The 20,590-nt window shown below is 51.1% G+C and overlaps 7 protein-coding genes across 7 annotated transcripts, besides 1 other annotated feature; 5 read left to right on the top strand and 2 right to left on the bottom strand.

The window, feature by feature from the left end:
* Positions 1-403: part of a sequence feature (Protein overlapping with rRNA (ASPVEDRAFT_66505, OJJ08595.1) was converted to a misc_feature.) that runs on past the window's edge.
* Positions 404-708: 305 nt separating this feature from the next.
* ASPVEDRAFT_180053 (Pfs, NACHT and WD domain protein) lies at positions 709-6,103 on the top strand. Its single transcript, XM_040808853.1, has 3 exons — positions 709-2,043; positions 2,112-3,643; positions 3,689-6,103. Exons 1-3 carry the CDS (start codon positions 1,077-1,079, stop codon positions 5,720-5,722), a joined length of 4,533 nt encoding a protein of 1,510 aa, XP_040674356.1. The 5' UTR covers positions 709-1,076; the 3' UTR covers positions 5,723-6,103.
* A 950-nt stretch (positions 6,104-7,053) lies between these two features.
* ASPVEDRAFT_47727 (FAD/FMN-containing protein) lies at positions 7,054-9,249 on the top strand. The gene is made up of 8 exons (XM_040813851.1): positions 7,054-7,426; positions 7,479-7,587; positions 7,632-7,780; positions 7,824-7,958; positions 8,003-8,115; positions 8,163-8,616; positions 8,662-8,872; positions 8,914-9,249. Exons 1-8 carry the CDS (start codon positions 7,075-7,077, stop codon positions 9,047-9,049), a joined length of 1,659 nt encoding a protein of 552 aa, XP_040674355.1. The 5' UTR covers positions 7,054-7,074; the 3' UTR covers positions 9,050-9,249.
* ASPVEDRAFT_180044 (uncharacterized protein) lies at positions 9,030-12,425 on the bottom strand. Its single transcript, XM_040808852.1, has 10 exons — positions 12,377-12,425; positions 12,132-12,307; positions 11,721-12,081; positions 11,523-11,660; positions 11,072-11,310; positions 10,847-11,021; positions 10,425-10,788; positions 10,150-10,377; positions 10,007-10,089; positions 9,030-9,961 (listed from the first exon to the last, which is right to left on the bottom strand). The coding sequence occupies exons 1-10, from the start codon at positions 12,383-12,385 to the stop codon at positions 9,092-9,094; spliced, it is 2,643 nt and encodes an 880-aa protein (XP_040674354.1). The 5' UTR covers positions 12,386-12,425; the 3' UTR covers positions 9,030-9,091.
* A 74-nt stretch (positions 12,426-12,499) lies between these two features.
* On the top strand, positions 12,500-14,345 carry ASPVEDRAFT_47724 (uncharacterized protein). Its single transcript, XM_040813850.1, has 5 exons — positions 12,500-12,702; positions 12,755-13,539; positions 13,595-13,741; positions 13,784-14,111; positions 14,157-14,345. The coding sequence occupies exons 1-5, from the start codon at positions 12,649-12,651 to the stop codon at positions 14,220-14,222; spliced, it is 1,380 nt and encodes a 459-aa protein (XP_040674353.1). The 5' UTR covers positions 12,500-12,648; the 3' UTR covers positions 14,223-14,345.
* A 118-nt stretch (positions 14,346-14,463) lies between these two features.
* On the top strand, positions 14,464-16,142 carry ASPVEDRAFT_156216 (FAD-binding oxidoreductase; the record flags this gene model as incomplete). Its single annotated transcript, XM_040808512.1, has 6 exons — positions 14,464-14,937; positions 14,991-15,052; positions 15,095-15,185; positions 15,230-15,560; positions 15,605-15,804; positions 15,859-16,142. The coding sequence occupies exons 1-6, from the start codon at positions 14,475-14,477 to the stop codon at positions 16,140-16,142; spliced, it is 1,431 nt and encodes a 476-aa protein (XP_040674352.1). The 5' UTR covers positions 14,464-14,474.
* Positions 16,143-16,836: 694 nt separating this feature from the next.
* On the bottom strand, positions 16,837-17,229 carry ASPVEDRAFT_34730 (uncharacterized protein; the record flags this gene model as incomplete). Its single annotated transcript, XM_040810886.1, has 1 exon — positions 16,837-17,229. One exon carries the CDS (start codon positions 17,227-17,229, stop codon positions 16,837-16,839), a length of 393 nt encoding a protein of 130 aa, XP_040674351.1.
* Positions 17,230-17,447: 218 nt separating this feature from the next.
* Positions 17,448-19,716, top strand: ASPVEDRAFT_66499 (uncharacterized protein; the record flags this gene model as incomplete). The annotated part of the gene is made up of 2 exons (XM_040815889.1): positions 17,448-18,595; positions 18,887-19,716. The coding sequence occupies exons 1-2, from the start codon at positions 17,656-17,658 to the stop codon at positions 19,714-19,716; spliced, it is 1,770 nt and encodes a 589-aa protein (XP_040674350.1). The 5' UTR covers positions 17,448-17,655.
* Positions 19,717-20,590: the final 874 nt, after the last annotated feature.

Raw genomic sequence — 20,590 nt, 5'->3', positions numbered from 1 at the left:
GAGTGACGGATTCAGCGGCGCTGGCGCCAAGTTCTACCGGGGTATCCTGCCCTTGGATACACCCGAGGGCCACGATGTTGCTCTAAGCGTGAAGATCAGTTTCGACGAGGAAGCCTCGGAGAAGAGTACATTCCGCGCGTATCTTTATGTCAATGGGTACCAGTACGGACGATACTATCCGTATATCAATAGTGCGGTGAATACGTTCCCAGTGCCGCCTGGGATCTGGGACTATTCTGGCGACAATGTTGTTGGACTTGCGGTTTGGAATCAGGGGGATGGGGAGGTCAAGCTTGATGTCGATGTGCAAGTGGATTATGTGCTTGCTTCGGCGTTGGACGTCAAGTTTGATGGGCAGTATTTGAGGCCTGGATGGGATGAGAGTCGTGCGGAGTATATTTAGATTACCGTCTGCCCGGTGTTGGTCAGGGAAGTTCTGCGCGATATAGCAGTTAGCACAAAGACAGGCATTTGCTATCTAACGAACAATATCAACCTGATTCCAAGCCCATCAACAGTAATTCTGGCTAGACGGTCAACTTCACTCCAACATCGTCAATAAAAGCATAATTCAACTCAATAGCTGTAACCTGGATTTCCGTATTCAGCCTTGCCTCCGGAGTAGATATTTCAGTCGGTCGATCCCTGCCCTATCTTCTTTACAAGGCCCCTGCACTTTCCATTCTAGGTATACTACTCTATACTAGCGCTTACATGAGATTCTTCTGCCATGAGTACCTAATATGTGGGACAATAGTAAATCCAGCTCCGAGCTTCAGGAGCTGTTCACCAGCGCCAGGCCCACAACTCCTTACCTTTCGCGGACAAACACCTTTTTGTAGGCTGGGACATAGGCGAGAATTCTCGAAACCCGGCCATTGATACTCCATACAGTGTATGATCCTTCCGATGAGACGATTAGACGGTCAAGCAAGCCATCTTTGCAAGACACGTTGAATTTCCCTCTTCCCAAGCTTGATGATTTCGTCCACCAGTCCAAGCGCGGATTCTATACCTAGTCGTGAGATATAGAGCAACCTTGGCTTGAATTCCTCCGACTCCGTGCTGTACCGACAATGGCTTCACTCACGCCTGAAGATTACACGATCGCGTGGATCTGTGCCTTACCCCTGGAAGCGGCAGCGGCCCGCGCCATGCTTGACAAGATCCACAACCCGCTTCAACCGTCTAAAGACCCCAATGCCTACGATTTTGGTGAACTGCACGGGCATTATATAGTCATTGCCTACTTACCAAATGGCGTGTATGGAACAGTGTCTGCAGCGGCTGTTGTATCTCGGATGCGCTTGACCTTCCCTCGGCTCCAGTTTGGACTCATGGTGGGGATTGGCGGCGGTGTTCCGAGTAAAAACAATGACATTCGATTAGGGGATGTAGTCGTCAGCAAGCCCTATGGGAAGCATGGTGGGGTGATACAGTATGATTATGGAAAGGCAGTTCAGGGCGGGCATTTCGAGCAAGCAGGATCCCTAAATAAACCACCACAAGCTCTCTTGACACATATGAGTCGAAGTCAAGCAAACTCGATGGTTAACGACGAGGCAACTGTTTCAAAGTTAGTATACGAAGTATTGGAACGAACCCCGAGCATGAGAGAAATATTCTCGCCCCCAGAACTGGACACAGATCTCCTATTTCATTCCTCCTATCGCCATGCCGATACTCAATCTGACTGCGAAAAGTGTGATAGAGGGAAATTAGTCAACCGACAACCACGTCATACAAGGGCACCATATATCCACTATGGCTTGATTGCATCTGGGGATCAGGTGATGAAGGATTCGGAGACACGAGACCGTCTAGCTCAGCAGCATGACATACTCTGCTTCGAGATGGAGGCAGCAGGCCTTATGGATGAGCTTCCAAGCCTCGTGATCCGGGGGATATGTGATTATTGCGACTCCCATAAACAGAAACAATGGCAAGGGTATGCAGCCTTGACCGCGGCTGCCTATGCAAGATCATTACTATCCATTGTGCCTGTTGAGCCTAGCCCCAAAGCTGCACCACAGTCGAACTATGGTTAGTAGAAGATGACAATTCTCCATTTCAATAATGGCTGTCCGTGAAGCACGCTAACTCCCCTGCAGTTTATAGTAGTGAAGACCAGCGCTGCCTGCAAGATTTACTCCTTAGCCATCCTGATGATGACCTAAGACGCATCGAAGCCACCAAGGGTGGACTACTTGACGACTCATTTCGATGGATCCTGGACAATGCCCAATATCAAGGATGGTTCAATAACCCAGGGAGCCAACTCCTTTGGATCAAGGGAGATGCTGGAAAGGGTAAGACCATGCTTATGATTGGGATCGTCCGAGAACTGCAACGGGAAATACAGCAATCATCAGATATGCTGGCTTTCTTTTTGTGCCAGGGAATGGACCAAAGGATAAACAACGCCACTGCCGTTCTGAAGGGATTGATTTACATGTTGGTGACCCAGAGACCACATCTTCTTTCACATTTGCGAAGGAGATATGACCCGGAAGGGACGAGCCCGTTTGAGAGGAATGAGAATGCTTTCCACGCCTTTGCTGCTGTTTTTGAGAATATGATCAACGATATTCAGGGAGCTAAAATATACCTGCTTGTTGATGCTCTGGATGAGTGCAAAGTGGGCGTATCAGACTTGCTTAACCTTATCGCAAGAACAGTGTCCGCGCAATCTACACATCTCAAATGGATTGTGTCCAGCCGCAATATATACATTGTCGAACAGGTTTTGAATCTTGATGATAAAGGTAATAAGCTCAGCCTTGAACTCAATGCTAATCAAATTTCATCGGCTATTGAGACATATATCGGGCACAAAATCTCATACTTGGACGTACTTAAACACAATGAAGAACTCAGGGAACGAGTCCGAGATCACCTATTTCAAAAATCGGATGGCACTTTCTTGTGGGTGGCCCTAGTGGTTGAAGAACTTCGCAAATGCCAACTTGAAGAGGAAGTCCTTGACACTGTGAAAGCTGCTCCACCAGATCTTCCCAGGCTGTATGATCAAATGGTGGAGCAGATAGATCAACTCAAAGGTCGACTCCGGGAAGTCTGTCTAAAGGTTCTGTCGATGGTTGTACTTTCCTTCCGTCCGCTGCACTTATCAGAAATGACACACATAGTCAAGATCCCCAAAATACCAGATATTGAGAGGGTAGTGGCTATGTGTGGTTCGTTCCTTACGATCCGAGATAAATATGTCTATCTAATCCACCAATCGGCCAAGGACCATCTTGACGAGATACACGTGTCTACAGCTATCTTGCAGGAACGCTCAGTGACTCACCACGAGATGTACAGACAGTCTCTACAAACCCTTTCACAGAAACTGCGGCGCAACATTTACGAGCTTAGTGATCCGGGTATTTCAGCTACTGAGGTAGCGGCCTTCCCACCCAGCCCTGACCCGCTGTTCGAACTGCGATATTGTTGCATATATTGGTTGGATCATTTCCTTGAGATAGATTCTGGACCCGCTGAGAAGTCTGATTCAATAGACGATCAGGAAATATCTAAGTTTCTCAAGGAACATCTCCTTCATTGGCTAGAAAGCCTTAGCCTTATTGGTGAGGTCCGGCATGGAATCTTAACCCTCAGAAAGTTTGTCCAACAACGTCAGGTACGTAAGATCAAGAAATGGAATCTCCTGTCTGATTCAAAATAGGAGCACGATACCACGCGACCCAGCCCAAGCGCGACAAGCCCGAAGAGGAGCGGCCAAAAGGCGATAAGCCTGAAGAGGACAATCCAAAGAATATTCCGTGGGAGGAAACAATTGAAAGACCTTGTCCCTGTTCAGCCGACTGGCCATAGTGAACATAAATCTATTCTTAAAGAATTTGAGAGGTTTGCAACCAGTTACGGCTTCATCATTCAGGAGTCGCCTTTACAGACATATGGCGCCGCTCTTGCTTTTTGCCCTCGAACAAGTGAAATCAAGAAGCTCTATTGGCAAGAGCGTTTGGGTTTTCTTCACCGTGTATCTATAATGCAGGAGTCCTGGGATCCATGCATGCAAGTGCTAGAAGGCCATGCAGGTTGGGTCAGCGCCGTGGCGTTCTCACCTGATGGCCTGATAATTGCATCCGGCTCACGGGATGGCACCATCCGGCTTTGGGATGCAGCTACTGGTGCTGAACACCGTAACCTGCAAGGCTATAAAGATTGGGTTAATACAGTTATGTTCTCACCTAATGGCCAGATAATTGCATCAGGTTCAGGTGATGGAACTATCCAGCTTTGGGATATAGCTACAGGTACTCAGTACTGGAGCCACTCAGGTTATAAAGGTTCAATTATTACAATAGCCTTCTTACCTGATAGCCAGACAATTATATCAGGCTCACATGATGGAACTATCCAGCTTTGGGACATAGCTACAGGTGCTAGGCACCAGAGCTTGCAAGGTTATAAAGGATCAGTTACTGCAGTGGCCTTCGCCCCTGATAACCAGAAAGTTGCGTCTGGCTTAGCTGATGGAACTATCTGGCTCTGGAATAAAGCTACAGGAGCTAGAACAAAGCAGCTTCATGGTCATAAAGGTTTAATTACTGCAATCACCTTCTTACCTGATAGCCGGATAGTCGTTTCTGGCTCGAATGATCGAACCATCCGGATCTGGAATGCAGTAACAGGCACGGAACGCCAGTGCTTGCAGGGCCATAAAGATTGGATTACTGGGGTATCTATCTCACCTGATAGTCAGACAGTCGCGTCTTGCTCAAGCGATAGAACAATCCGGCTTTGGGATATAGCCACAGGCGCTGAACACTGGATCCTCCAGTCCTATAATAGTCCAGTCACTGCAGTGGCCTTCTCGCCTGATGGCTGGGAACTGGTATCTGGTTCAAGTGATGGAGCTATCCGGCTTTGGGACAGAACTGCACGCACTAAACACCAGAGCCTTTTAGTTCATAGAGATTCAGTCACCGCGGTAGCCGTTTCACCTGATGGCCAGATAATTGCTTCAGGCTCAAGGGATCGAACTATCCGGTTCTGGGATGCAGCCACGGGCGCTGAACATAGCATGCTAGGCCACCAAAGCTTGCAGGGCAATGAAGGCCCAGTGACTGCATTGGCCTTTTCATCTGGTAGTCAGTTAGTTATATCTGGCTCAGGCGATGGAATTATCCAGATCTGGAATATAGCCCTGCGTGCTAAACGCCAGCGCCTGTACAGTTATAAAGGCCTAATTACAGCAGTATCTATATCATCTAATAGCCAGATAGTTGCCTCTGGCTATAATAATGGAACTATCCAGCTCTGGGATCTAGCTACAGGTACTGAATACTGGAGCCACTCAGGTTATAAAGGTTCAATTACTACAATAGCCTTCTCACCTGATAACCAGATATTCGCATCTAGCACAAATGATGGAACCATCCAGCTTTGCGACGCAGACACAGGCGTTAAACGCCGCAGCCTGCACAGCCATGCAGCAGTACGCAAATTATCATTCTCGGCTGATGGCTGCTATTTGCACACTGACCGTCATGCACTTGCCCTGGACGATCAATCATCCGAGCTTGTCGAGCAGCAAGGGACTCGAATTTTCATCCACGAGAAATGGATAACTCGCAATGAGCAATGTCTAATTAGGCTTCTACCAGAATATCGTGCGACATGTGTGGCTACCAGTGGCAATCTTGTGGTTCTTGGTCATTTGTCGGGACGCTTAACATTTGTCTGGTTGACCTAATACTATAACCGTCATATACGCCGAATTCCAGGTGCTTCCTCGGTGCCCGTCCCCAATGTCGAGCGCAATCTCTGCAAAGCAGGAACCCAGTGTCCTATCAAGAATGGAGATCCCGTTGTCTTTGACGCTGCTATCCCTATATCGCCGATTGCGCCTGTTAGCAAGACCAAGCTCCGAGTCACCCTTGTATCGGACAGTGGGAGTGTCATCGGGTGTGGTGAGCTCCCGGCGGTATTTTTGTAATCGTTTATTCTATACGGAGCTGGGGGCTTCTAAGGGTTAGTCGGGCACATTCGTACCATTTTTGCTTGGACTAGACTATAAGTCAGCTATAACAACTATGATGTTCACTTTTCTAGTTCAGTAGGCAAGACGTTTGAGGGGGCTCTGCTGCTAAATTAGCTTGGTAGTATTATAGCCGTACAAGCTAAGAGCTATAGTTCGAATAAGTTATATTACACAGTACGTCTGCTCAGTAGAGCTGGTGTATCAAGGCCATGGCGAGTATAACATAATCCTATAGCATCCTCCTCAGTTATCTACGGCAAGCAAGCCTGGAACCCGCTCGAGCTCGTCGTGCTCCGGGAGAACCGCGCCGCGCAGCTCTTCGCCGCCGCGTGCTGAGCCCTCGCGGCCATCGGGGCCAATATCACTGCGAATGGCGTCTCGTTGGCGAATGACCTCTCTTGCGTTTCCAAGGTACATCGATACCCGCCGCGGCGTATGTCTGTGCCGTCCTCAGTCTCTTCAGTTTGTCGTGGTATGTCCAGAGCAGCGCGTCTGGTTTCTTGCTGGGTATTCGCCCTTCCTGGGAACGTTTTCTGCTGTTGTTATTGTGGATTACTGGGTGTGTAGACGGCGGAGAATGCGGCTTCGTTTGCTCTATGATGCCTGTGGCACGCGTGCTTTCACCGGGGTGTGTGTTCCGCAATCCAACTATCGATCGTCTCAAGTTGCAGGTTGAAAGTATATAACCTACCAGAGAATATCGAAATACCGTTTGACCATAAAAAACCAGTAGCGGTCCCTATTAGGCCGCGTCTTTCTATTGCTTTATATGTCAACAGAGCACATTCCGGAGTCCCAGTTATAACATCAATCAGAACACTCGCGTCTCAGTTCTTCTCCCATTGCGTCGCCACGCAAATACACAGCCGACGCAGAAACACGAGGATCAACGCGCCAAGACCAATAAAGATGTGCTGGACTGACGTATCTAATACGAGATACCGCATCGGGTAACTCGTATTCGATCCATGATGTGCCATCCGCGGTCGGAACAAAGTATAAAATGACGGCAGTCATCTTTCGTTATTTAGCAAAATTTCTTTCTATTATCGACTACTTGTACTATGCATATCCAAACACCACTCACGGCATTAACGCTGCTTTCCGCAGCAGCAGGCCAACCCCATCCACGCCGCCGCTGCACATCCGATGACGCCTGCTGGCCAACAGCCCAAACATGGACTGAATTCAACGCTACAGTCGGGGGAAGACTAATCCGCTCTGTCCCCTCCGCTGCGGTATGCCACGGCTCCCGATACAACGCAGACCAGTGCGCTACGGCAAAGAGTAACTGGTTCGACGGTGCCTGGCGCTCAAACCAGACGGGCGGGTATGCAGCGACGGTGTGGGAGATGGGTGAGACGGGGGAATGCTTTATTAATACGCCTATTCAGGCGGAATGTGACCAGGGAATTGGTATGCTCCGTCTGATCTTAGTCAACAGTTCAATAGATTGTTAACTTTACAGTACCGTACTACTCCGTCCGAGCAGAAAGTGTAGAGGATATCCAGGCCTCTGTCAGATTCGCCAGCGAGAAGGATTTGTATCTGGTGACGAAGAATACTGGGCATGATCAGTACGTCCACCCACTGCTCTGGCATGGTTCCGCTAATAAAACAGTCTCGGCCGGTCAAGCGGAAAAGGCGCGTTCTCGATCTGGACGCATAACATGAAGGGCATTGAGTGGCATGATTCGTTTGTTCCACTCGGGGCACCAGATACTGACAGTATACCCGCTGTAACGCTGCAGGCTGGAGAGCAGTGGTCTGGTGGGTACCATCCTTAACAGGATTGCATTAGCTAACTGGATAGATGTATATGAGGCTGCATCTGAGAAAGGAGTTATTGTGGTAGGAGGCTCAGCACGCTCAGTCGGTGCAGCAGGGGGATATCTACTCGGCGGAGGACACTCGCCGTTTGCGCATTATCATGGACTTGCCGCTGATAGTCAGTACTCACACTATATTATGTTTCCCTGGCTAACCGGGCAGATTTATTGGAAATGAGCATCGTCTCTGCGGACGGTGAGCACCTCGTTCTGAATCGGTATACAGACCCGGAGTATTTCTGGGCTGTTCGCGGAGGTGGTGGCAGTTCCTGGGGGGTATGTCAACTATAACAATGCTAGGTGCCATCAGTCTGACAGATCAGGTCGTTACATCGGTTACCTACAAAACACACCCCGTCCCCGAGAATCTTATCATGGGTTTCGTCAAGCTAAACGCCTCCAGCAACGCCAGTCTCACCAACCTCGTGGCCGAATCGCTGAAACTGCTCCCAGACGTCACAGACGCCGGATACATAGGGTACGCCGATCTCAGCGGGGGATTTGGCGGGTTCTTCATGAAGCCGAACAGCACTGTTGCAGCGTTCAATGAGACATTCGCGGGGTTCTTTAATCTATCTACCCTCCCGGGTGTAAAGGGTATGGTTGGGGCGTATCCGTCAGACTGGAATGGGTATCGACAGACGATACTGACGGATCCGCATATTGGGACGAATGTCCAGGATACCTCAAGGCTATTGACGGCAGATGTTCTCCAGGAGAAGGCGGATGATCTGGCGAGGTTCCTCGTGAAGAATGGAGGAGGGGGGTTCAATTTTAGTACGTCCCTTCAACATGCTAATGTTGCCATGCTGACCTGCGCAGTTGGCAAAGTGAACGACGACGAACGGGATAATACGGCGGTGCATGATATCTGGAAGAAGAGCCACGCCTTGCTGAGTATCTCTGTTGACTGGGCCGATAATGCCACCCAGGCTGAGAAGCACAAGAAGAGACTTCATGCAGTGCATTTGAGCGAGGGTTTCTCAAAGATTGTTGGATCTGACGATGGGACATACATAAATGAAGCCAATCCGTAAGTACACTCTATTGTTTGATTCTGAGCTGACGATATAGGTATGAGCCGAACTGGGAGAGGGTGTTCTGGGGGGATAAGTATGAGAGACTGCTCGATATTAAACGGCGAGTTGATCCTACAAGCCTGTTTATATGCAATCGGTGTATCGGAGGAGAGCTGGTCTTGCAGGCATAGTCTTAGTTATTCTGTTAAAGTATACCACTGAAGTATCACTGTCTAAGCCAAAAAGCTGAAATACTCATCCACCCACCGCGCAGCCTCAACCCCCTGGCTCACATCCCAATTCTGTACAGCCCCAATATACCCATCTGGCCGTACAATGACCGTCGCAGGTCTTGACATCCCAACCCACTTCTCAATACACCCGTCCACATCATCAAGGTACACCGACCACCGACTCCGCTGCAGCGCAGGGGGCAGATCAGCCAGCTCGAACACATCCCTCTTCGACCCGCTCACGAGCGCCAGGGTCAGGATATCCGAGACAGCCGTGTACCTATCGAAACAAAGGAAAGCATCGCTGGCTGCGTCACCGCGGGAGCGACCCTCATATGAGGACCGCGCTGCACTTGATGCAGTTGATAGACGAGACTTCGAGTCTAAGATACCGCAAACAGAATCTAAGAGCCCCTTTGCAGCTTGGACATCGGGAATCATGAAATATAGCCTGAACTGGCCCAAGATCGGGATATCGAGCTGGATATCGACCGGATTCGCATCGATATACCGCGTCACTTTCGACGGGATCATCAACGCCCCAGGCCGGAGTCCATTCACAGCAGCAGACGGCGACACCGTGGTAAGCGGTCCCTCTGCATACTCCGCCCCAACGCCCGAAATAAACCGGATATTGTCATTAAAGTTCTTGGTCAAGGCCGCCTCGCCCGCCTCGAACGCCGCACAATGTCCCGCGTCAAAGGCAATCAAGTCATTGGCGATCTTGCGCCGCTCGGCCTCGTATGTCCCCAGCAAAGAGCGGGCTGCGAGACCCCGCGAGACGAGATTCAGTTTCCACGCGAGGTTGAACGAGTCGTGCATGCTTGTGTTTGCGCCTTGTGCGGCGAGGGCGCTGTGGCAGTGCCCGGCCTGTTGAATTAGCTTCCCAGTATACTGTATAGAATAGGGACGTACATCACCGGCGATGAAGATCTGGTGCTCCGGGTCGGAGAAGTGTCTGGCGACGCGCTGGCCGACGACGTAGTTTCCGAACCATTCTGTCTCGTCAGTTCAATCTACTATAACGGTAGAGGTGAGATATAGATAGAAGGGTGTACCGATTGACTTCCACTCCAGACTAAACGGGTGCATGGCTTCTCTTGCCCGCGCCATGACATACTCCGGCGTGGCCTTTGCCTTGTCGACCCGTTCGCCAGCTGTAGCGCTCAATTCGACGTATAACCTGGTCATGTTTCGTTCGCGGGGAATCCACAGGATCGATCCAACAGTGTGCGAGCGCACAGCTACTTTACTCCACAGATCAGGGAAGTCCGTTTCAATCACCCCTAAACAATCAGCCCATTATCATCAGAGAGGCTATTGAAGGGAATACCATCCAAAACCCCCCAAGAAGCATTCGTCATCTCCCCCTCCAGCTGCGCATCAGGAATAAACTCCCGAACCTTCGACCTCGCCCCATCACACCCAACAAGAAAGTCCGCCTTGACGGCCCGTTTCTCGCCTGTGCTGCGGTCCTCGTAGAGAACGTCCAGCTTGCCCGCGGGATCGCGCGAGCACGACACAAACGGGCTATTCCGCTGCACGGTCACACCCCGGCTTGCCAGGTCGTCGATCAGCACGTCCTCGAGCATGCCTTGGTGCGCGAGCAGAATGTATGGATCTGAGGCGCCGACGAGGTGATCTGGGTAGTGGATCTGGCGGCCCTTGCGGCTGAGGGAGTGGGATGGTGTTGAGTCCTAGACTGTATTAACCACTGGATTGGGCTGGGGGGAAACTGGAAGGAAGACTTCATACCCAGAAGGAAATGTCGTATACGCGCGCGCCATTCCGGAGAAGTGTATCGGCGAGGCGCAGCTGGCGCAGCGTCTCGATTGTCTTGGGCTGGATGCCGTCTGCTTTGCCGGTGGTCGTCTTCTCAGGCCGGTCGTCGAGGATGAGCGTTGAAATGCCGAGGCGGACGAGATTGACTCTGCATCATTAATATTATAGTCACAAGGGATAGATATGATAAGAACATACGCAAGCATAAGGCCCGCCGGCCCAGCGCCGGCAATGGCAACGGTCGCGTGGGCGCCTGGGACGGCGTCGGAGAAGCCCTGGTCGTGGTCTGCGCTGGGAGCCATGGCAGTCTCTGGATGAATAGAGAGATTGGCTTCAGATGCTGAGCGCTTCATGCTGTTATAGATGCGAATCATGCGATGGCAGAGTCGGGAATTGAGCCAACAGTGGGAGTCGCGGTGGGAATTCCGAACCCCCACCTCTGGCGCAGCTAATGCACGATTGATATGGTGGGAGTTTCGTGATTTCGCATTCCGATGCTTTATTGACTAACTGCTGCATAATCTACAGAACCGGACAATACCCAAATGTCATGAATATATTGATATGACTACGAAATCCTAGTCACCCCCCCATCAACAACAACATCCTGCCCCGTCATATACGAGCTGGCATCGCTCGCCAGAAACACACACGCCCCCATGATATCCTCCGGCTCCGCAATGCGCCCGTTGATTGTCTCCGTCTTCCAGCCCTCAAGCAGATGTGAGAACGCCGCCGTCATCTCCGTCCGAACATACCCGGGGCTGATCGTGTTGACCCGGATGCCCTACGTTATATTAATATACCCCTGAGAGACAGAAATATACTCAGTGAGAGTGAAACGTACATATTCAGTCAGATCTTTGGCAATGGCAGGACACATCGCCCGCACCGCTCCCTTCGAGCCACAATACGCAGAACACAGCTGGCTGCGCACTGCAACATGGCTGGCCATGCTTGCTACCAGAATGATACTCCCGTGCTTTGTGCCGTTGGCGATCATCTGCTTTGCTGCGTGCTGTGCGGTAAAGTACAGTCCTAGCACATTAACAGCCAGCAGATTGTGGTGCTCTTCGTACGTAAAGTCCAGGAAGGTATGGTGGCGATTGATCCCAGCGCAGGGCACGCAGATGTCGAGTTTATTGCCGAAGTCGGCTTGGAACTTGCTGAATCCTGCTTCTAGGGATTCGGGGGAGGAGACGTCGACTCTTCCGTGTTTGTTAGTGATGAATGTAGAGTGGGGATTCATGGTGTGTACTTGTAGTAGGCCGTCCGCACTTTACACTCCTTCTCGATGGCGTGGAATTCGGCATGGGGCTCGATGACATCGAAGACCGCGACATCAGCTCCTGCTTCTGCGAGTCCGCGTGCGAAGGCGAGTCCGCAGCCCCGTCCGCCTCCTGTAACCAGCGCTGTTCGACCTTGGAGAGAGAACTATCAAAGTCAGAGCCAGTCAACACAAAAATAATAAAAAAATAAAAGAAAAATAAAAGAAAAACCTACTTTCGACATGACGTGTGTTTCGTTTGTGTCGTATGACTGGAAATCTGGCCGATGTCCCATTTATGTTGCGCCATCCCATCTATCCATTTATTTATCTGTATCCCATTATCGAGTATCCCATCTTGGTGTAACAACAGCCCCCACCCTTGCACCACGACACCACGCCGTTCACTCCGAGTTGGAGATACGCCGGTCTCCGTAGTCATTCCCGATAGTCATAAATAGCACAGCATCTGACTTTAACAATCTTACACCACAAGTCATACGCTACAATGAGCATCCCCATCGCGCAGAAACAATCCCGGCACGAGTCCACCCGGCTGGACGTGAGTATATCCAAAAAAAAAAAAAAAAAACAATCACAGCTAACTGATGTAGATCGTCGTAATCGGCGCCGGACTCGCAGGAGTCGGCGTGACAATCTCCTCCCTCCTCGCCGGCCACAACGTCCATCTACTCGAAATCGCCCCCCAAATCGGCGAAATCGGCGCCGGGATCCAGGTCCTCCCTAACAGCTCGCGGGTCCTCAAGCACTGGGGTCTTGAAGAGGCGCTGCTTAAACATGCCACTGTGCCTACGCATGTGAACTTCCGCGGGTGGCGCGGGGGTCTCATTTCGGCGCTGGAGTTTCAGGAGTCGGAGAGGCAGTATCCGGGGACTTGGTATAGGGATTTCCACCGGGCGGATCTGCATCTTTGTCTTGTTGACCGGGCTGTGGAGTTGGGGGCGAGATTAACGACGAGTGTGCGTGTTGTGGATGTTGTTCCTGGGTTGGACGGGGTGAGCTCTACGGCTGTGGCGGATGATGGGAGGGAGTTTGTTGGTGATATTGTCATCGATGCCACCGGCGTGTTTGGGAAGTTGTCTGAGCTGATGCTGAAGAGGCCTGATCCGCCTATGAAGACGGGGGATCTGGCGTATCGGCTGCTGCTGTCGACGGAGGAGATGGTTAAGGATCCCGAGTTGAGGACGCTGGTCGAGCAGCCGCAGGTGAATTACTGGCTTGGGCCGGATAAGCATGCAGTGAACTATGTCCTGCGCAATGGGAAACAGTTCAATATGGTTTTGTTGGTTCCGGATGATATCCCGGAGGACTCGCTGGCCACGACGGTCAAGGGGAATGTCGATGAGATGTGCTCGTTGTTCGAGGGGTGGGATCCTCGGTGTGTCTCTCTCCCTGCTTTGAAGACTACTAATACTTATATGTGTACTCTGTAGAATCGAGAAATGCCTGAAACTATGCCAGTCCGTGCAAAAGTGGAAGCTGTGCATCCGCCTAGGCGAATGCGAGTGGACGCACCCCTCAGGATCGTGGGTCATGATCGGCGACGCAGTGCATGCGACCCTGCCGTATCTCGCATCTGGGTACGTCTGCTACCCTATTTACGAACCATGCTAATGAAGCAGCGCCGGAATGGCCTTTGAGGACGCCGCCGTCATCGGGGAGGTCTTGTCCCGCCTCCCCAACGACCCATCCATTAGCAAGAGGTCGCCTGAGTTTCTAGCCCAGAAGCGCCATGCCCTCGCTGTCTACGAGACCTGCAGAAAAGAGCGCACGCAGATGGTGGTGAAGCGCGGAAATGTCCAGCAGTATCTGTATCATCTCCATGACGGGCCGGAGCAGGAAGAGCGGGATAGCAAGATGAGGATGGTTCCGACGCCGGAGGGAGAGTGTCTGGCCTGGAGAGATCCAGGGCTTGCCCCGAAGTTACTGGGATATGATCATATTGCTGATGTGAGTGAAACTGGTGCAAATTTAGAGAAAAGGCTAACGGTGCAGGTTGATGAACACTGGGATGCAGTTCCAGTGGATGGTGTAGAGGATCAGATGGCGTCACGGCTTTAATGTATACTGTTTAATCATGTTAAAACAATCAAGTATGTTATGTACTACTTTGGTATTTGTACTCCAGTGATGATAATACTATCAAGTCCTTCAGCGCTTCAACCAGCCATAACAGGAGATGGCTTATGGCTTACTATAATAACCCTCCTTTATATCCACTGCGCCTCTTTAGGCCTCCAACACCGCTTCCCCTACATATATCTAGACCAAGATGTATCCCACATCAGAAGTACTCTCGGTAGCACAACAGCCATGGCCACCGCCGCAATATCCCAACTCAGAGCCATCCTCCCGGAGGACAGGATAATAACCCCAGACACCTCATCGTACGAAACTGCAGTAACAACTCCCTGGTCACAGACCTGCTGGACCCCAGCCGCCTGCTACATCTACCCAAGCAACACGCACGAACTTGCCAGCGCACTCTCCATCATCAAGAAGACAGGCTGCAAGTTCGCGATCCAGACGACCGGCCATAATCCGAATGTTGGGTTTAGTAGCGCCGACCAGACAGGTGTTGTTCTGAATCTGCGGAGGTTTAAGTCCATTGAGATCGTCCATGGTTCTGGATCTGGATCTTACCTGGATGGGGCTGTGGCTAGAGTTGGACCTGGGTGTACCTGGGGTGAGGTGTATGCCTGGCTGGAGGAAAGCAAGTTGTCAGTTATTGGTGGTCGAGATCAGCAGGTTGGACTTGGGGGGTTTCTGACCGGAGGTACCATCTATATCCTTCATAATACAATACTGGCTGACACTGTGAGGTGCCAGGTGGCATGGGCGCCCTTCCTAATCTGTATGGACTTGGGGCAGATGGAGTCAAGAATTTCGAGGTAGGTCTGCTTCCGCGGTAAAACAAATAATAACTGTATTAGATATTGCTCGGCGATGGCAGACTCGTCAACGCAAACTCAAGCGGGAATACCGACCTCTATCGCGCTCTCAAAGGCGGCGGTTCCAACTTTGGTATCTCATACACCCCCCTGGAAGGACTACCCTAACAGTCTCAGGCATCGTAACAAGATTCGACCTGGAAACACACCCTCTGATACACCTCCAATACACAATAAACCTCTACAACCCGGACGGCTACATCGAGATAAACAAGGCCACGGTAGCTGTGCAGGAAGCTATGGAGACGGATCCCAAACTTGGCCTGTTCACCAATTTCAACCAGGGCTTTGTCGCCGTGGGTCTGCTCTATGGGGATACATCTATCGAGCACCCTGCAGCGTTTAAGCCTTTTGATGATCTCAGTGTGATCTCGACGGTCCTGCCTACTACGAATGGGACATTGCTGTCTCTAGCACAGGCTATGGGGCATGCTCAAGAGCCGAAGAAGTGAACACCCCTAACTCGTTCCTTTCAATGCTGATGTTGAATAGACGGGCCATCTGTACAGTCACCACGAGAGTGTCTCAGGATCTCTACGAAGAGGTCTACCACGTATGGAAAAAGACCTGCGCCACCCTCCCTGCCGAGTGTGTCCTGCATTACACGATCCAGCCAATGGGCGCAGCAGGTGTGAAGGCAGGAACAGACCGCGGTGGAAATATTATGGGATTAGAATGTGTACATCAGTGCTGTGCGTATTCCATAATATTACCCTCCTTGGACCATAGGTGGTTAATCTGTATAGGGTGGGTATGCACCTGCGAGTGGCCCAGCAGCAGCGAGGCGGACGCGGACACTGCAGCTCAAAAGGCCGTGGACGGTATGGCTGAAAATATACAGTCCCTAGCCAGGGAAAAGGATCTTCTGCTTGACTTTTTGTGTATGAGCTTTGCCACCGGCTCCCAGGGGGTCTTGCGCAGTTACGGCGCAGGGAATGTGAAGAGGATGCAGGACGTTGCGGAGAAGTATGATCCTGACGGTGTCTTCCAGAAGTTGCAGAATGGGGGATTTCTACTGCGGGAGATTTGATACTATACTTGTTCTTTGTATGTGTCTCAGTGGTTGAATAAAATACCTTGCGCCGAAGTTGTTGGGATATGATCATATTGGCGATGTGAGTTGAAGTAGAAATTGTTGAGGATAAGCAAATAAGTACTGGTAAATATGCACTGGAATGCAGTTCCAGTGGATGGAGAGGGTCAGATGGCGTCCCGGCTTTGATAAATGAACGATAAATAGAATGAATTGAGGCGTCTGTGTACTTGGATGGGAGTGGAATATCAGTATCGCATACAGAGTATCAACAGCCCTAACTGGCAACCATCCGCCGCGGTAAAGCAGACTTCGAATGGCTAGTACATAATTCTTTGTAGTCAGGATCAGACTCAAAACCTAACTTGGCCAGACGAGCACAAGTGTCAAATGGATTGTGGGAAACTAACAAGGGGGAACTTTGTTGGCCGGACTCGGTCAACTCTAGCACGCAATTTACCTCCAGAGAAAGTTACTACCTAATAGTAATATGAAAGCAAGATGACGAATGGAGTCAATGGACTGTTGACCCACACAAAGGAAATATCAACTTCTCAGTGACAACAACTCCCAGCCGTCCTCCAGCAGTCGATCCTCAACTTGGGCATACCCGGTTCCCAGTCAACGGCAGTGATGGTGGCGTTCCCGATGATACCCGGCAGTGCGTGTTCTGTGCACAGAGCAGGGGTTTTTAAGAGGAAAGGTCTCTAAAAGGAGGTCCATCCTCATCCAGGAACTTTTGCTTCAACAAGGCGCGGCGGTTGGGAGAGGGGGATGGTGGATGGTCTTCAGGCTTCAGATTTCCTGGGACACGAATCTGCCGGGTTGATGAGAAAGGTCGAGCCTCGTCGAACGCATTTTTGTTTTCCAGCGCCTGGAGTCTGAGGGCCTGGCGCCGGGCTGGGTTGGAGGTCGGTAGTGAAACATGGTCAGAAAGTTCACCAAGACAGTCCAGAATAGCACTCAGTCCTTGTTGAAGCGTAAAACGGTTTGTGGGTAGAGTAACACGAATCTCGCTGTGGTGACGGTCGAGATGGTCAGCAATTGCAGACAAGACCAAGCTTGGCGGGTATTGTTCGGCCATCTCTAAGACAAGAACTTGATAAGACACTAAGCAAATTAGAAGATAATGTTGTTGATCGTAGCTGTGAGGATCCACTCAAGAGGGAGAGATGGATGACAGCCGCGACCCAAGAGGGGAAAGACCGAGAGTCATCCAGATCACGTGATTTCTTTCAAGTCATCAGGACAGCGCCTGGGGGTTGCATGACGCAAAAACCTAGCCTTATAGGTTTTGGGCTTTTCTAACCTGCCTTAATCTAACCTAAAATCTAAACAGGTACTATGTTCCTGCTAATGTCAGATGGTTGAGTATAAAAAACGTTGGGATCCCTGATTAGGAAAGCCGAGGTCCATGGACCCAACCAGATTACAATATCATTCAATCTCACCATTTCTTCCACAATATACATCCATCCCATCACCGCGACCATAAAATATTACCAGCAAGATGCCTCCAAAACTACGATCAAAACGCCCCGGTCGGCCGCGTCTAGACACAGCCAACGACGCCTCCTTGACTCATGATCGCCGCGACCAGCTCCGTCGCGCCCAAAAGGCCTACCGCCTGAAGAAAGAAGCCATCTTCCAGAATGCGACTTCGCGAGCCGAGAAACTGGAAGCGAGCATGCGCGAGGCCTCCGATGAGGTAATTGGACTGGATAATGCCGCTGCTGAAGCGCAGCTGCATCTCTCCCATCCAGATATCTATGCACGCCTGCAGCGGCTTCGTGGGATTTTAACCAGCGACTCGAACTCGATGCCGTCTGAATCTCCAAAAGAGCCTGCTGCGCATCAAATCCCAAGTCCAGATCAAATCCCCAATCTAGAGTATCCTATCCCCATGGCCATGCCAGCCAGGGAATATACGTATTCCTTCCAGGAAACACGCTTCTCGCGGCGTCTGCAGCGGTACTGCCTCGAGCACGCATACCGGCTCTTCACTGGCTCCGAACCTGGTTCTGAGCGCGACATCTACCGCGTCTTCCGCCTGGTGCCTTGCATTCGGGACCGCGAGAAGACACAGCCGCGGTTCCTGGAGCTGTTGAATGGCGGGCTGCATGATCCGCTCGAGGTCTCGGGTCTTCCGTTCTATACCATCGGCGGTGCGGGGATGCATTACCCCGATATTGATGGGTTAGGGAGGGTGGTGTATCCTGGGAATAGGCGCGTGCCTGGGCGGATTTTAGGGATTCTGCCCACGGCTGATCAGAGTCGGGGCTCCAAGGAGCTGTTGGAGGTTTGTGGGTTTGGGGGGGTGTGGTTTGATAGTCGGGATGTGGAGGGGTATCTTAAGCAGAATGGGGTTGATGTGCAGGGAGGGCTGTTTCCGGTGGTGAATACGCGTGGCAGGACTGGGTATGTGCTGGATGTTGAAGGGTTCTTTTCGAGTAAGTCCCCTGGCACCTCTAAAGATGAAGATACATGCTAATCGTGCAGGACTTGTGGCTGGGTTTGTGATTCTCGGCCGTGCCCCTGGGTTCAGGAAGACAGAAGTTAGGAAGGCTTTCCAGGCGTCATTAAGCAAGGCCAGTGGGCCTTTCTGAGGTGCCTCGGTGCCTGTTATCATATGCCGAGATTACAATATCATCATGCTATAAAGCATCCGGCACTTGTGAACGACTCGCAACGAATACGTCTAAACTACCTTCTGACCACCCGCATAATGGCGTCTCTCAAAGACCAAATCGCCGTTAAACCGGTTGAAGACCACTTCGTCTCCGTCCTCCCTCCCACCCGCATGGGCGATCTCGCAGACTGGGCATACGGCGGTAACATCCTCGCCGTCGCCGTGAGCGCCGCCTACGCAACCACCACCCCCGGACATCATCTGTATTCCATCTGCGGACACTTTGTGCGTCCTGCCAGCCCTTCATCCAATCTTATCTGTCGAGTCGAGCGCATCCGCGACACTCGGACATTTCAAACTCGACATCTCCGCTTGTATCAGGGCGAACACCTGTGTCTTATCGCAACAGCGGACTTTCACATCGAGGAGTCTGCTGAATTGGTGCGTTACTCCGCTCATCCGCACAAACCGACATCTGTGGGCGAATCCAATTCAAAAACAGAAACGTCCGAACCGGGTCTATACAGGAATATCGACCCGTTCATGGACGTGCGTTCCCTTCCTACCTCGAGTAAAAGCAACCACAATATCCCAGATATAGTATCCACCGAGCAATTCCGTATAAACGGGGCCCTTCCCACAGAGGCAGACCAAGTCGCCGCTCTCGCATTCTACATGGATCGCGGGCTCGCGTATATCCCAGCGAACCACGCCGGCCGGAGCCTATTCGACGCGAGCGCCTGTGCAACGCTGGATTTTGCGCTGAGGGTCGCAACGCATCGGTTTGATTTGGGTGAGTGGCATACTTCGGAGAAGCGGACTTGTCGCGCTGGGAATGCGAGGGCGCTCAGTGAGGGGGGTGTCTTTGGGGGTGGGAGGTTGTTGGCGAGTATGACGCAGGAGACGATTTTGAGGCCGAAGAGGGAGGGACCGAGGATTTGATGTGATATATTCTAGAATGTTTCAACTTTCAGTCTTTGGTGATTCTGTATATAAGTGGGTGGTGGATTAGACTTGTGCGACATCATTGTGTTGTTGGTACATATTAAAAGAAAAGAAACACCACAACATCGTCAATTAGATACTATCTCGATTTCACTATAAATACCCCTCTTACCACGGTTCGAACTCTAAGTTGTATATGCGAACATCCGCTAGTATAATTCCAAGAAATACATGTTGCTTTCATATACAATACTATCCCTACAACCTGTCGGTAAAACAGGCTATCATTACTGATCTGCAAACACTGAACAAACAAGGGATGTGGACGCAGGGGTGCATATTTTGCACTTCCCAAGGGCTCTCAACATGTTCATCTTTAATATATAGAGCAGTCTACCTGGATATTAACAGACACATCGGCAAGACGCTCGGCAAGATCAACTCCACGCCCGACCGAGTCATGCGTGACTGTGGATAGCGTGGGTCCCTCCGGTCTGGGGATACGGGGTAACCAGAGCACGACAGCACGACAAGGATAAATCCGTTCACAGTCAAGCCTCGTGCGGCATAACCGAGTCGTCCGATCGGCGTGTGCTCCTCTCATCTCGAAGCGAACCGACCAGGAAATAGCCGCAAAACAGCCCCCGGTTAAATTGCATCGCAGGATCGTATGAGTCGGCGGCCCGAGCATTAACCGCGCAGGATGCCGTCGACACGAGAGTTTAAAAAGCCACTGACCAGGGTCTGCCAGCCACTGTGTTAGCTGCCGACGACAATTAGCCGGTGGCGTTCATCAGATAACTGACTGTATGACAGTATGAGACGAGCAACTGTCGACAGCTCGGCGATGTCTCCCTTCCCGACAGTGTCT

This window comes from Aspergillus versicolor, assembly GCF_001890125.1.
Source record: "Aspergillus versicolor CBS 583.65 unplaced genomic scaffold ASPVEscaffold_16, whole genome shotgun sequence".
NCBI classification, from domain to species: Eukaryota; Fungi; Ascomycota; class Eurotiomycetes; order Eurotiales; family Aspergillaceae; genus Aspergillus; species Aspergillus versicolor.
Note: the sequence above shows the minus strand (reverse complement) of the source record. Positions and strands in the feature narration are given on the sequence as shown.